This window comes from Piliocolobus tephrosceles, chromosome 14 (genome assembly GCF_002776525.5).
Source record: "Piliocolobus tephrosceles isolate RC106 chromosome 14, ASM277652v3, whole genome shotgun sequence".
Taxonomy (NCBI): Eukaryota; Metazoa; Chordata; class Mammalia; order Primates; family Cercopithecidae; genus Piliocolobus; species Piliocolobus tephrosceles.
Window position 1 is genome coordinate 13,661,812 of NC_045447.1, and position 12,259 is coordinate 13,674,070.

Genomic DNA, 12,259 nt, shown 5'->3' on the forward strand with positions numbered 1-12,259 from the left:
TATGGCAATTGAAATTCTCATTGAACTGTTTTTTTTCATCTTTTAAAATTTTGGTAAAGGGTATCCATATAGGGCTGAACCAACTAAAAAACCTACTTAGGTTCATAAGGTTCACAAAGGGAATTTTCTCTTTGTTTTGTTTTGTTCTTTTGAAGGAGAGGTTGGGGGAAAGGTTTTTTTTTTTTTTTTTTTTGAGATGTAGTCTCACTCTGTCGCCCAGGCTGGAGTGCAGTGGCGCAATCTTGGTTCACTGCAAGCTCCGCCTCCTGGGTTTACTCCATTGTCCTGCCTCAGCCTCCCAAGTAACAGACTATAGGTGCCCGCCACCACACCTGGCTAATTTTTCTATATTTTTAGTAGAGACAGGGTTTCACCATGTTAGCCAGGATGGTCTCAATCTCCTGACCTCGTGATCTACCTGCCTCAGCCTCCCAAAGTGCTGGGATCACAGGTGTAAGAGGTTGGGGAAATTTTCTAGAGTAGGAAGTAGTAATGAGACATCTATATAGGTCTTTGGAGCCACTTTCATTGTTAAGATGTTTTGGGTTTTTTGTTTTTTGTTTTGTTTTGTTTTTTCAGTCAAGAATTAGAAACTGTAACAGCAGGGTTAATCCTTAAAAGAGTCCTTTTCTCTTTTCTTTCTTTTTTTTTTTTTTTGAGACATGGTCTCACCACGATGCCCAGGCTGGAGTGCAGTGCAGTGGCACAGTCAAAGCTCACTGCAGCCTCGACTTCTTGGGCTCAGGTGATTCTCTTACCTCAGCCTCCTGAGTAGCTGGAATTACAAGCACATGCCACCATGCCTGGCTAATTTTTTTGTATTTTTTATAGAGATAGGGTTTCACCATGTTGCCCAGGCTGGTCTCCAACTCCTGCACTCAACTGATAGGCCCACCTTGGCCTCCCAAAGTGCTGGGATTAGAGGCAAGAGTCCACTGCTAGAAATGATCATTTAATAAATTGTAACCTGCTAACACCAGTCATGTCTAATTTTTTTTTTTTTTTTTTTTTTACTTGTTAACTGAAATCAGTTCTACATTTAATCTACGTGCATTTAATTTTTTTCAGGCATTCAATCTTACTTGTTAACTGAAATCAGTTCTACATTTAATCTATATGCATTTAATTTTTTTCAGGCATTCAATTTTACTTGTTACTGGTGTTTTTCAGTCAGTTCAGTGTGTCACTAAGAATAGACATGTAGGCTGGGCACAGTGGCTCACGCTTGTAATCCCAGCACTTTGGGAGGCCGAGGCGGACGGATCATGAGGTCAGGAGATCAAGACCATCCTGGCTAACACAGTGAAACCCCATCTCTACTAAAAATACAAAAAAAAAAAAATTAGCCAGGCGTGGTGGTGGGCACCTGTAGTCCCAGCTACTCGAGAGGCTGAGGCAGGAGAATGGTGTGAACCTGCGAGGCGGAGCTTGCAGTGAGCCAAGATTGCGCCACTGCACTCCAGCCTGGGCGACAGAGCAAGACTCCATCTCAAAAAAAAAAAAAAAAAAACCAAAACAAGAATAGACAGGTAAAATAAGCTTGGGCACAGTGGCTCACAGCTGTAATCCCAACACTATGGGAGGTGGAGGTGGGTGAATCACCTGAGGTCAGGAGTTCGAGACCAGCCTGGCAAACATGGTGAAACCTCATCTCTACTATAAGTAGAAAAATTAGCCGGCCATGGTGGTGCACGCCTGTAGTCTCAGCTACTCAGGAAGCTGAGGCATGAGAATCACTTCAACCTGGGAGGTGGAGGCTGCAGTGAGCCAAGATCACACCACTGCAAACCAACCTGGGCAACAGAGTGAGACTCTGTGTCAAAAAACAAACAACAACAACAAAAGAATAGATGCATAAAATATATATCTGGACTTGCTAAGTAGATGTAAGAACTCTAAAGTTCTACATAGGCCATGTATAATGGCTCATATCTATCAGCACTTTGAGAGGCTGAGGCAGGAGAATGTCTTGAGGCCAGGAGTTCAAGATCAGCCTGGATGATAGAGCAAGATCCTGTCTCTACCAAAAAAAAAAAAGTTCTACATAATTGTTGCTCTTATTCCCCCTTTTCACAATTATTAAAACACATTTATCTTTAAATAAATAATTAAATTCTCTAAAGGATTTATTTAATTAAAGAATTTGTAAATAATGCCATATTTCTGTAATGCTTCCCATGATCATTGCATTATCGTCCACTGGCATGAGATTTCCTAAAGATTTTCCTTTATTAAGAGTTCCACTTTCAGGCCGGGTGTGGTAGCTCGTGTCTATAATCTTAGCACTTTCGGAGGCCAAGGCGGGAGGATTGCTTGAGCCCAGGAGTTCAAGGCCAGCCTGGGCAACTAGTGAGACTCTGTCTCTAAAGATAAAAGTTTTAAAAAAGAAAAGATTTTCACTTTCGTAATACAGATTTCTAATGATTTAGTTGCCTGAGTTGATGTCTTTCTTTCAAATAGGAGAAAATTATTCTGACAGCCCAGTTACAGGAAATGAAGAACCAGAGTATGAATCTTTTCCAAAGGAGAGATGAAATGGATGAATTAGAGGGGTTCCAGCAGCAGGAACTAAGTAAAATAAAGCACATGGTATGCATTTTTGTTTTAGTAGCTAAATACTGAATAGATGATTATTCACTCTGATTTTACTAGTCATCACTCTCTAATTGCTGTTAAACATACACCACTAATATTTAATATTAATCATATTTGATATTAATCATATTTGTATGTTTTAAAATTTATTAAAATAGAAAACTTCTGTTTGAAATGTTCTCTTTTTCTGTTGTTGTTTTTGTGTTTTTTTTTTTTTTTTTTTTAACTACTAGGTATATAAATCCTCTTATAAGCCCACAAAAATGTTATAAAAGTTTGGCTATTGGTCCACATTTTTTTTTTAATAGATGGAGTCTTACGGTGTTGCCCAGGCTGGAGTATAATAGCTACTTACAGGTGTGATCATAGCACACTGCAGCCTCAAACTTGTGGGCTCAAGCTCTCCTCCCACTTTAGCCTCCCAAGTAACTGGGACTATAAGCATTTACTATAGGTGTGTGCCACCATGCCGGACAAGTTTAGATTTGTGTGTGTGTGTGTGTGTGTGTGTGTGTGTGTGTGTGTGTGTGTGTCACCCAGGCTGGAGTGCAGTGGCATGATCGTGGCTCACTGCAGCCTTGACCTCCAGGGCTCAAGGGATTCTTCCACCTAAGCCTCCCGAGTAGCTGGGACTACAGACATACTACCATGCCCGGCTAATTTTTGTATTTTTTGTAGAGATGGTGTTTCGCCATGTTACCCAGGCTGGTCTCAAACTCCTGGGCTCAAACAATATGCATGCCTCAGTATCCCAATATGGTGGGATTACAGGCATGAGCCACTGCACCCAGCCCAGATTTGTTTTTAAGTGTATTTTTCTTTTTTAATTTTTTTTTTTTTTTTTTGAGACAGAACCTGGCTCTGTCACCCAGGCTGGAGTGCAGTGGCGCGATCTTGGCTAATTGCAACCTCCACCTCTGAGGGTCAAGTGATTCTCCCACCTCAGCCTCCCAAGTAGCTGGGATTACAGGCACCCGCCACCATGCCCGGCTAATTTTTGTGTTTTTAGTAGAGACAGGGTTTTGCCATGTTAGCCATGGCAAACAGTTAGCTGGTCTCAAACTCTGACCTCAAGTGATCCACCCGCCTCGGCTTCCCAGCGTGTTGGGATTATAGGCGTGAGCCACCTGCCCGGTCTTAAATGTGTTTTTCTTAGCATAGCCCAATGAAACTTTGTATTTTTGTGTCAGCTTTTAAAAAAAGAAGAAAGTCTAGGGAAAATGGAGCAAGAATTGGAGGCACGAACCAGAGAACTTAGTCGTACCCAGGAGGAGTTGATGAACTCCAACCAGATGTCATCAGACTTAAGCCAGAAGCTAGAAGAATTGCAGAGACACTACTCAACGCTGGAAGAGCAGAGGTTCTTGCTTGGTCTGTGGGGCCCTTGGGAAGAGGTGTTAGTGTAGTTCTGGCTATAGCCTGCTCACCTTTCCCCATTGTTCGTTACACCACTTTCTGATTCCAGTGCTGGCAAAGGCTTTTAGACGCATACTTACCTGCCTAGGACTTAGGCCCCACCCTACCTCCAACCCACTTTCCCCTTCAGCTGCTGAAACTCAGGACGGTTCCAGCCCTGCTGAGCAATTCAGTGTGGTTTTAATTTGTAAGGTATTATAAACTAAGGAGAGGCAGGTCAGGATTTCTTTCTTAAACTAGGATGGACTTTTTCTCCTTGGGCTCCTGCTTCAGAGAGAGCTGAGACTTTTTCCATTGAAAACTGCATGTAGCTAATGATGCTTGTAGCCCTGACATAGAAGGAACCATTTGTATTTTTCCTGCAGAAGACAGTATATTAGATGAGATATCCAAATTTGTTCATTGTCTGCTTTCTTTTGATGAAGAGATCGTGTGATAGCTTCAAAAACAGGTGCAGAAAGTAAGATCACAGCCCTGGAACAAAAGGAACAAGAGCTCCAAGCACTCATTCAGCAGCTTTCCATTGATTTGCAAAAGGTAAGTAGAATATGAGAAGGCCTGGATTTCTAATTTCATAAAAACTAATTCTTTCAGAAATTTCTGCCTAAGAGTGACTACTGAACATATATTTCTCATGCAGTCCACATGGCTCCATTTCTTGTTCTAGCCAGGCTGCACTCAGATGGAAATGGCCATACAATTGCTTAGCAGAAGTAGTCAGTATTTTCCAATCAGGAACCTTCAAATTATACCATTTGGTCGACTCAAATATGTTTCTTTTTTTTTCTTTCTTTTTTTTTTTTTTTTTTTTTGGAGACGGAGTCTTGCTCTTATTGCTCAGGGATTACAGGCACCCGCCACTACACCTGGCTAATTTTTGTATTTTTAGTAGAGACAGGGTTTTACCATGTTGGCCAGGCTGGTCTCAAACTCCTGACCTCATGATCCACCCACCTCGGCCTCCCAAAGTGCTAAGATTACAGGCATCAGCCACTGTGCCTGGCCTGACTCAAATATATCTTTAAGCACATAATGGACCTTGAGCATGAAAAATATAACAATAGTGGCTGACATGACCAGGGCTGTACCTTTGACATACTTGGCTCTAATCCAGTTTGTTCTATGGCACATAATCAAATGATGTCATTACAATTTGTTTTTTCATTTCATTGACATACATTTGTTTTCTTTCTACATTAGGGCTGTGCTAAACTCTGAGAATATAAAGATGAACAATAATATTACTGAATATAAAGTAGTGTTTCTTAGGCCCAGCACTGTGACTCAAGCCTGTAGTCCTAGCACTTTGGTAGATCAAGGCAGGAGGATCACGTGAGGTCCTCCTCGTGACCGCATCTCTACCAAAGAAAAAAAAATTACCCAGTGTGGTAGTGTGCACCTGTAGTTCCAGCTGTTTGGGATCATGAGGTGGGAGGATCACTTAAGCCCAGGAATTCAAGGCTGCAGTGGGCTATGAACATATCACAGCACTCCAGCCCAGGCAACAGAGCAAGACTGTCTTTAAATATAAAAATAAGGCTGGGTGTGGTGGCGTGTACCTGTAATTCCAGCTACTTGGGAGGCTGAGCAGGAGGTTCAGTTAAACCTGGGAGGTGGAAGTTGCAAGTGAGCCGAGATTGCACCACTGCATTGGAGCCTGTCTGGGTGACAGACAGAGACTCTGTCTCAAAAAAATAATAATAAATAAATAGAAATAAAATAAAGTAGTATTTCCCAATGGCATATTTCTTATTGGCATTTTGAGCAGAACAACTTGTATTGTATGATCGTCCATTGCATTGCAGGACATTTAACATTCCTGGCCTCTGGGTTCTGAATGCCAATAGCATCCTTTAGTCGCTGACATCCAGCCCTTCCCCTCACATCACAGAACCACCCAGCTGTTAGGCAGTGCCATCCACCCTACCCTCATCTTTTGAGAAATGCTGATCTCAAGTGAGACAGAGCCTTACAGCATAATTACAGTACAGTAAGATTTTGTCAATAGAGGTCTGTATACCCCTTCTAGCTAAGTATTATCATACTTACAGATATCTAAGTGGAAGCTAAGAGAGGTTATTGACCTTGTTCACAATTATACAGTAAGTGACAGAGTTGGATTCTAACCCAAGTCTTATTCCAAAACGCATGCTTATTCTACTGCACTTTGCTGCCTCACAATAAGGAGCACCCAGTAAATATATACATGAATGAATGACTATGATACAAGCTTTCTACCCTCAACGAACTAAAAATCTCAGTACAGATATTGTTTTCCTTCAGAGGCTTACAGTTTCATTATAGAACTCAAACCTACTGTAATCACAAGAAAAGAAATGCTCAAACAAGAAGTCTCATGTAAATGAACTAGATTTTTCTTTTTCTTTTTTTTGAGACACAGTGTTGCTCTTTCACTCAGGCTGGAGTGCAGTGGCATGAACGGCTCACTGCAGCCTCGGCCTCCCAGGCTGAAGTGATCCTTCCACCTCAGCCTCCCAAGTAGCTGGGACTACAGACACACGTCACTACAACAGGCTAATTTTTATTATTATTATCATTTGTAGAGATGGGGTTTTGCTACGTTGCCCAGGCTAGTCTCAAACTCCTGGGCTCAAGCAGTCCACCCGCCTCAGCCTCCCAAAGTGCTGGGATTACAGAGGGGAGCCACCACACTAAACCCTAGATTTTTCAAATATAAAAGATATGCCATAGGGGAAGTACATTCCAGCCTAGGAGTCAAGGAAATCTTCCTAGAGGAACTGGAATGTCAAGGATCAGGAGGACAACAGGAGGCAGAAAAGGCAGAAGGTTAGAGAGTTCATTTGGGGTCGTGGAAGAAGGGGGACAATAGACACACAACTTTGGTTTTTGTATTTTGTTTTTTTCTGAGACAGGGTTTCACTTTGTCACCCAGGCTGGAGTGCAGTGGCGTGATGTTGGCTCACTGCAACCTCCACCTCCTGGGCTCAAGCAATCCTCCCATCTCAGCCTCCTGAATAGTAGGGACTACGGGCACATGTAACCATGCCCAGCTAATTTTTGTGTTTTTAGTGGAGACAGGATTTTACCATGTTGGCCAGGCTGGTCTTGAACTCCTGGCCTCAAGTGATCTGCCCACCTCGGCCCTCAAAATGCTGGGATTACAGGCACCTGGCCACAACTTTGATATTCAAGGGACCCTTTGATGTCAATTAGAACCATCTGTTGTTTTTATAATTGGAAAATTGGGGCTCAGGGAAGTCCAGACTGTGGTCACAGTAAGTTTCTTCATTCATGCTAGAAAGATTAGTTAAGCCTTACTATGTGCTGGGCTGTGTGCTGGGTGTTCATAATATTGTGGTGAGCAAAATAAATACAGTTCTTGCCTTTGTAATGCTTATAGTCTAGAAGGGAAGTCAGACATTAATCAGTAATCACATATATAATTACTAACTGTGATGAGTGTTCTGAAAGAAAACTACGAGATGTTGTGAGATCCTATTAAAAGATATCAGATCAGATCCAGTCTTGGAGCCGTAGAACACTTAAGGAAGTAACACTTGATGCAGTGCTCAGGCTGGAGAGAAAGGGATGATTAGAGAGAATTTCAGGCAGGGAACAGCATGAACAAAAACTCTGAGGCAAATAAAAGGATTAGCACATTCAAGGAACTAGAAGAAAGCCAGTCACAGAATAAGAGAGAATAACAGATTACTCTGGCCATTAGGAGACTGAGAGGGTCTTCCACTTAGGAAGCTTTTGCAGTTGTTCAACCATAAGATGATGGAGGCTTTGACAAGTGTAGTGGTGAAGATAATAGTGGGTAGACAAATGTAAGAAATATTGAAGAGATTGACAGACTTACTAATGTAACAGATATGGAAGGAGAGGAAGACAAAAGTCTGTATTTTTATGGGTGATTTATTGGCTTCTGGCTTGGGCAACAGCTGAGCCGGTATTGTGTGAAGATTGTGAATTTGGAATTCACTTTTTTCTTGTCTTTACTGAGTATATATAAAACCATATTTATAAAATATGAATACGATAGAAAGTATAATAAGGCAATGAGCCCTCTGAGCTATCCCTCAGGTTAAGAAAAAGAACCTTGTGTTTATCTTTGAGGTTCCCTCTGTGCCCTTCACTATTCCATCCCATTCCTTTTTCCTTTGGAAGTAAGTACTATCCAGAGATTGCTTCATTGTCTGCTTTGCTTTCTAATGTTGTCAGTTTTATCCCCAAACAATATCTTCTTTAGTTTTCCATGCCTGTTAATGTTGTATAAATGAAGTCATTCTGTAGGTATTTTTCTAAACTTATTTTTTATGCTCAACATTGTGCTCCCGGAAAACATTCATATGATACGTGGAGCTCTAATTTATTTTTTCTCAATTATATGGTAATATAGTAGGGACATACCAAAATTTAAATTTTTGTCGCTGGTGGGTTTTGTTTTTTGTTTTTTGTTTTTGTTTTTGTTTTTGAGACAGGGTCTCACTCTGTCACCCAGGCTGGAGTGCAGTGGTGCAATCATGGCTCACTGCAGCCTCAAATTCCTGGGCTTAAGAGATCCTGCCACGTCAGCCTCCCATATATCTGGGACTACAGGCTCACACCACCACACCTGGCTAATTAAAAAAAATTTTTTTGGCCGGGTGCCGTGGCTCAAGCCTGTAATCCCAGCACTTTGGGAGGCCGAGATGGGCGGATCACAAGGTCAGGAGATCAAGACCATCCTGGCTAACACAGTGAAACCCCGTCTCTACTAAAAAATACAAAAAACTAGCCGGGCGAGGTGGCGGGCGCCTGTAGTCCTAGCTACTCAGGAGGCTGAGGCAGGAGAATGGCGTAAACCCGGGAGGCGGAGCTTGCAGTGAGCTGAGATCCGGCCACTGCACTCCAGCCTGGGCCACAGAGCGAGACTCCATCTCAAAAAAAAAAAAAAAAAAAAAAAAGAGGTACAAGTCTTCACAGTGAGATTTTTGTTACCATACAACCTTTTCTGGGGAAGAATGGGCATCCTCAATGGGGAGGTAAGAACTCATGTATTCAAAGCTTCCTGGATCCTCTGCTTTGACATTGAACAGTGATATGGTTAGGCTCTGTGTCCCCACCCAAATCTCATCTCAAATTGTAATCCCCACATGTCAAGGGAGGGACCTGGTGAGAGGTGATTGGATCATGGAGGCAGATTTCTCCCTTGCTGTTCTTGTGATAATGAGTGAGTTCTCATGAGACCTGATGGTTTTATAGTATGGCACTTCCCCCCTCACTTGCTCTCTCTATCCTGCCACCATGTAAGACGAACCTTGCTTCCCCTTCTCCTGCCATGCCTTTAAGTTTCATGAGGCCTCCCAGCCATGTGGAACTGTGAGTCAGTTAAACCTCTTTCCTTTATAAATTTTACACAGTCTCAGGTATTCTTTATAACAGTGTGAGAATGGACTAATACAAGCAGCAGTTGAAGATTAGTAGTAGTAAAAGGAACCAAGTTAGTCCCAACCTGCCACTATCACCACTACCATCATAGCTAAAGAGATAGACTGGCAGGGTGCAGTGGCTCACGCCTGTAATCCCAGCACTTTGGGAGGCCGAGGCAGGCGAATCATGAGGTCAGGAGATCGAGACCATCCTGGCTAACATGGTGAAACCCTGTCTCTACTAAAAATACAAAAAATTAGCCGGGCGTGGTGGCGGGCGCCTGTAGTCCCAGCTACTCGGGAGGCTGAGGCAGGAGAATGGCATGAACTCGGGAGGCGGAGGTTGCAGTGAGCCGAGATTGTGGCACTGCACTCCAGCCTGGGCTACAGAACGACACTCTTGTCTCAAAAAAAAAAAAAAAGAGAGAGAGAGACTGAAATAAAATGGGCAGCTGTTGGTCTAGAGCCAAGGTGTGAGAGGCGTGACAGCTCTGCTGTGGTCCCTGTGCTGTGAGCCAAGTGAATCTCATCATTTCAGAAGTTCTCTCTTTAGCCTTTAAGCCACTGCATCAGCACTATCACTGCTTTATCCAACCCCTCAGCTTTCGGGAGCATTGTTCCATAGGTCATTGCAGGGCAGGCTAGGTGCTTCTTGGGTGGAGTTAGTTCTGCTGCCTCTACCAGGTAAGTAATTCCTTTGTTCCAGACAGTCAGTTTAATTGGGAAGAGTGTTTGCTTCTTGTTGCACTAGGTCAGAGCTGGATCCCTGAGTTTTGCCAGGTTCTAATCTTTCATTTTCTGTGTCCCATTTTCAGGGAAGATCTCTTAGCTGTTTGTTCTTCTAGGATACAGTTGAGGACAGAATTGCAGGAAAATGTGATGGCTCAAGAGAAAGCAGGAAGGAAGGAAGAGAGGGCTTATAGTATAAAGTGATCTCTGCTTTCACCTGCAGGTCACTGCTGAAACTCAAGAGAAAGAAGACATTATCATACATTTGCAAGAGAAGGTCACATCCTTGGAGAAGAGACTAGAACAGAACTTATCAGGAGAAGAACATGTGCAAGAACTCCTGAAAGAGGTAACTTCCATTCTCTTTGGACTGTCTGGTGTTAGAAAGGCAGAGTTGATTCTGGTGACTTCACAAACCCTAGAGTTTCAGAGCTGTAGGGCCAGCAAACAGCATGGTAACAAGAGAACTGTCTCCAACTTTGGCTTGTCCTGCTTACATCAGAAAGAGCCTTATGTCCCCTGTGGGTGACATGCTTTTCTCAGGGAAAGGGAGGGCTGTATTCAGAAATATATACAAACAGATAGCATCTCATCACCAATAAACCACACCTTGTGATTTCCGCCACTTGGGCTGCCTTGTCTTTCTGCACTGCCTTCTTCCCCACCATTTTGTACTCTGCAGTGGCCAAGGAAAATAGCTACATCTGCCCCTTGGCATGAGCAAGAATTACCTAGGGCAGCATTCTCTCCTTCCTGAGGGAGGCTATTGTGCAGACTGGCCTCTTGCCCAGTAGTGCAGGTAAACTTTCTCATCAGGCTTAGCTTTTGTCTGCACACGTTCTGCTCTTCCCTCTCTGTTCCAATGATTGGCCACACCATGACAAAGGTGACAAAGCCAAGGCCATGGGGCTCCTCCTAGATTAGACCCTCCCTTTCTTTCTTCAGTCAGTTTCAACTAAATACCTCCATCTCCACTGCCACTGGTTGTACTTCAGGATCTCCAGCAAATCTAGCTTAGTCTATGTTAGAAGTCTCCAGATTGGCCTACCCAGCATCAGTCTCTCTTCCTTCGCCCTCTGACACAGTCTTCCATGCTTACTGCCAAACTGATCCTGCTAATCAGCCCTAGTGACCATATCACTCTCTTAAACATCTTCTACAATTCTCTTCAACAGTCTACAGTAAATGTAATGTGGGTTCTAGAGAGTACATTGATTTCTAGAATCAGACTGCACATGCTTGTATTTTGCCTCTTCTACTTACTAGCTGTGACTTAGAGCAGCAGTCCCCAACCCTTTTGGCACCAGTGACTGGTTTCGTGGAAGACGGTTTTTCCACAGATGGGGTCGGGTACGGGAGGGTGAGGGGGTGGTTTCAGAATGAAACTGTTCAACCTCAGATCACTTAGATTCTCATAAGGAGTGTGCAACCTGGATCCCTCACATGCGCAGTTCACGATAGGGTTCACACTGCTATCTAACACTACCACTGCTCTGACTGGAGGCAGATCTCTGGCGGTAATGCTTACTCACTGCTCACCTCCTCCTGTGTGGCCTGGTTCCTAACAGGCCACAGGGTCTGTGGCTCAGGGGTTGGGGACCCCTGACTTAGAGCAAGTAATTTAATCTCTTTGTGTTTGTTTCTTCCCCAGTAAAATTGGTTTTATTATACTACTAAACTCAGAATTGTTGTTAGGGTTAAATAAGTTACAATATGTAAAGTGCTTAGAATGATAACTGGAACATAGTTGGGTCTCAATATATGTCAGCTGTTACCATGATCAATATTATTATTGTGCCATCATCATTAGTATACCGTTTAATGTGCATAAAAATTACTTGGGAAGTTTGTTTAAAGTATATATCTCTAGGCCAGGCGTGGTGGCTCACACCTGTAATCCCAGCACTGCCTGAGGTCAGGAGTTCAAGACCAGCCTGGCCAACATGGCAAAACCCCGCCTCTATTAAAAACCAGGCGCAGTGGCTCACGCCTGTAATCCCAGCACTTTGGGAGGCTGAGGTGGGCAGATCACAAGGTCAGATTGGGCCAGATGGAGATTGAGACCATCCTGGCCAATATGGTGAAAGCCCGTCTCTACCTTTTTTTTTTTTTTTTTTTTTTTT

At 43.2% G+C, this 12,259-nt stretch overlaps 1 protein-coding gene across 4 annotated transcripts in view; it reads left to right on the forward strand.

The window, feature by feature from the left end:
- The window catches only part of GOLGA1 (golgin A1), a 60,066-nt gene that overhangs the window by 16,452 nt on the left and 31,355 nt on the right, over nt 1–12,259 (forward strand). For 3 of the 4 annotated variants that reach the window (XM_023217156.1, XM_023217158.2, XM_023217159.1), the window contains exons 8-11: nt 2,461–2,589; nt 3,786–3,955; nt 4,437–4,548; nt 10,360–10,485. In XM_023217156.1, coding sequence (XP_023072924.1) covers nt 2,461–2,589; nt 3,786–3,955; nt 4,437–4,548; nt 10,360–10,485 — 537 coding nt within the window. The remainder of the gene's footprint in view (nt 1–2,460; nt 2,590–3,785; nt 3,956–4,436; nt 4,549–10,359; nt 10,486–12,259) is intronic. The other variant, XM_023217160.1, reaches the window with a different exon arrangement.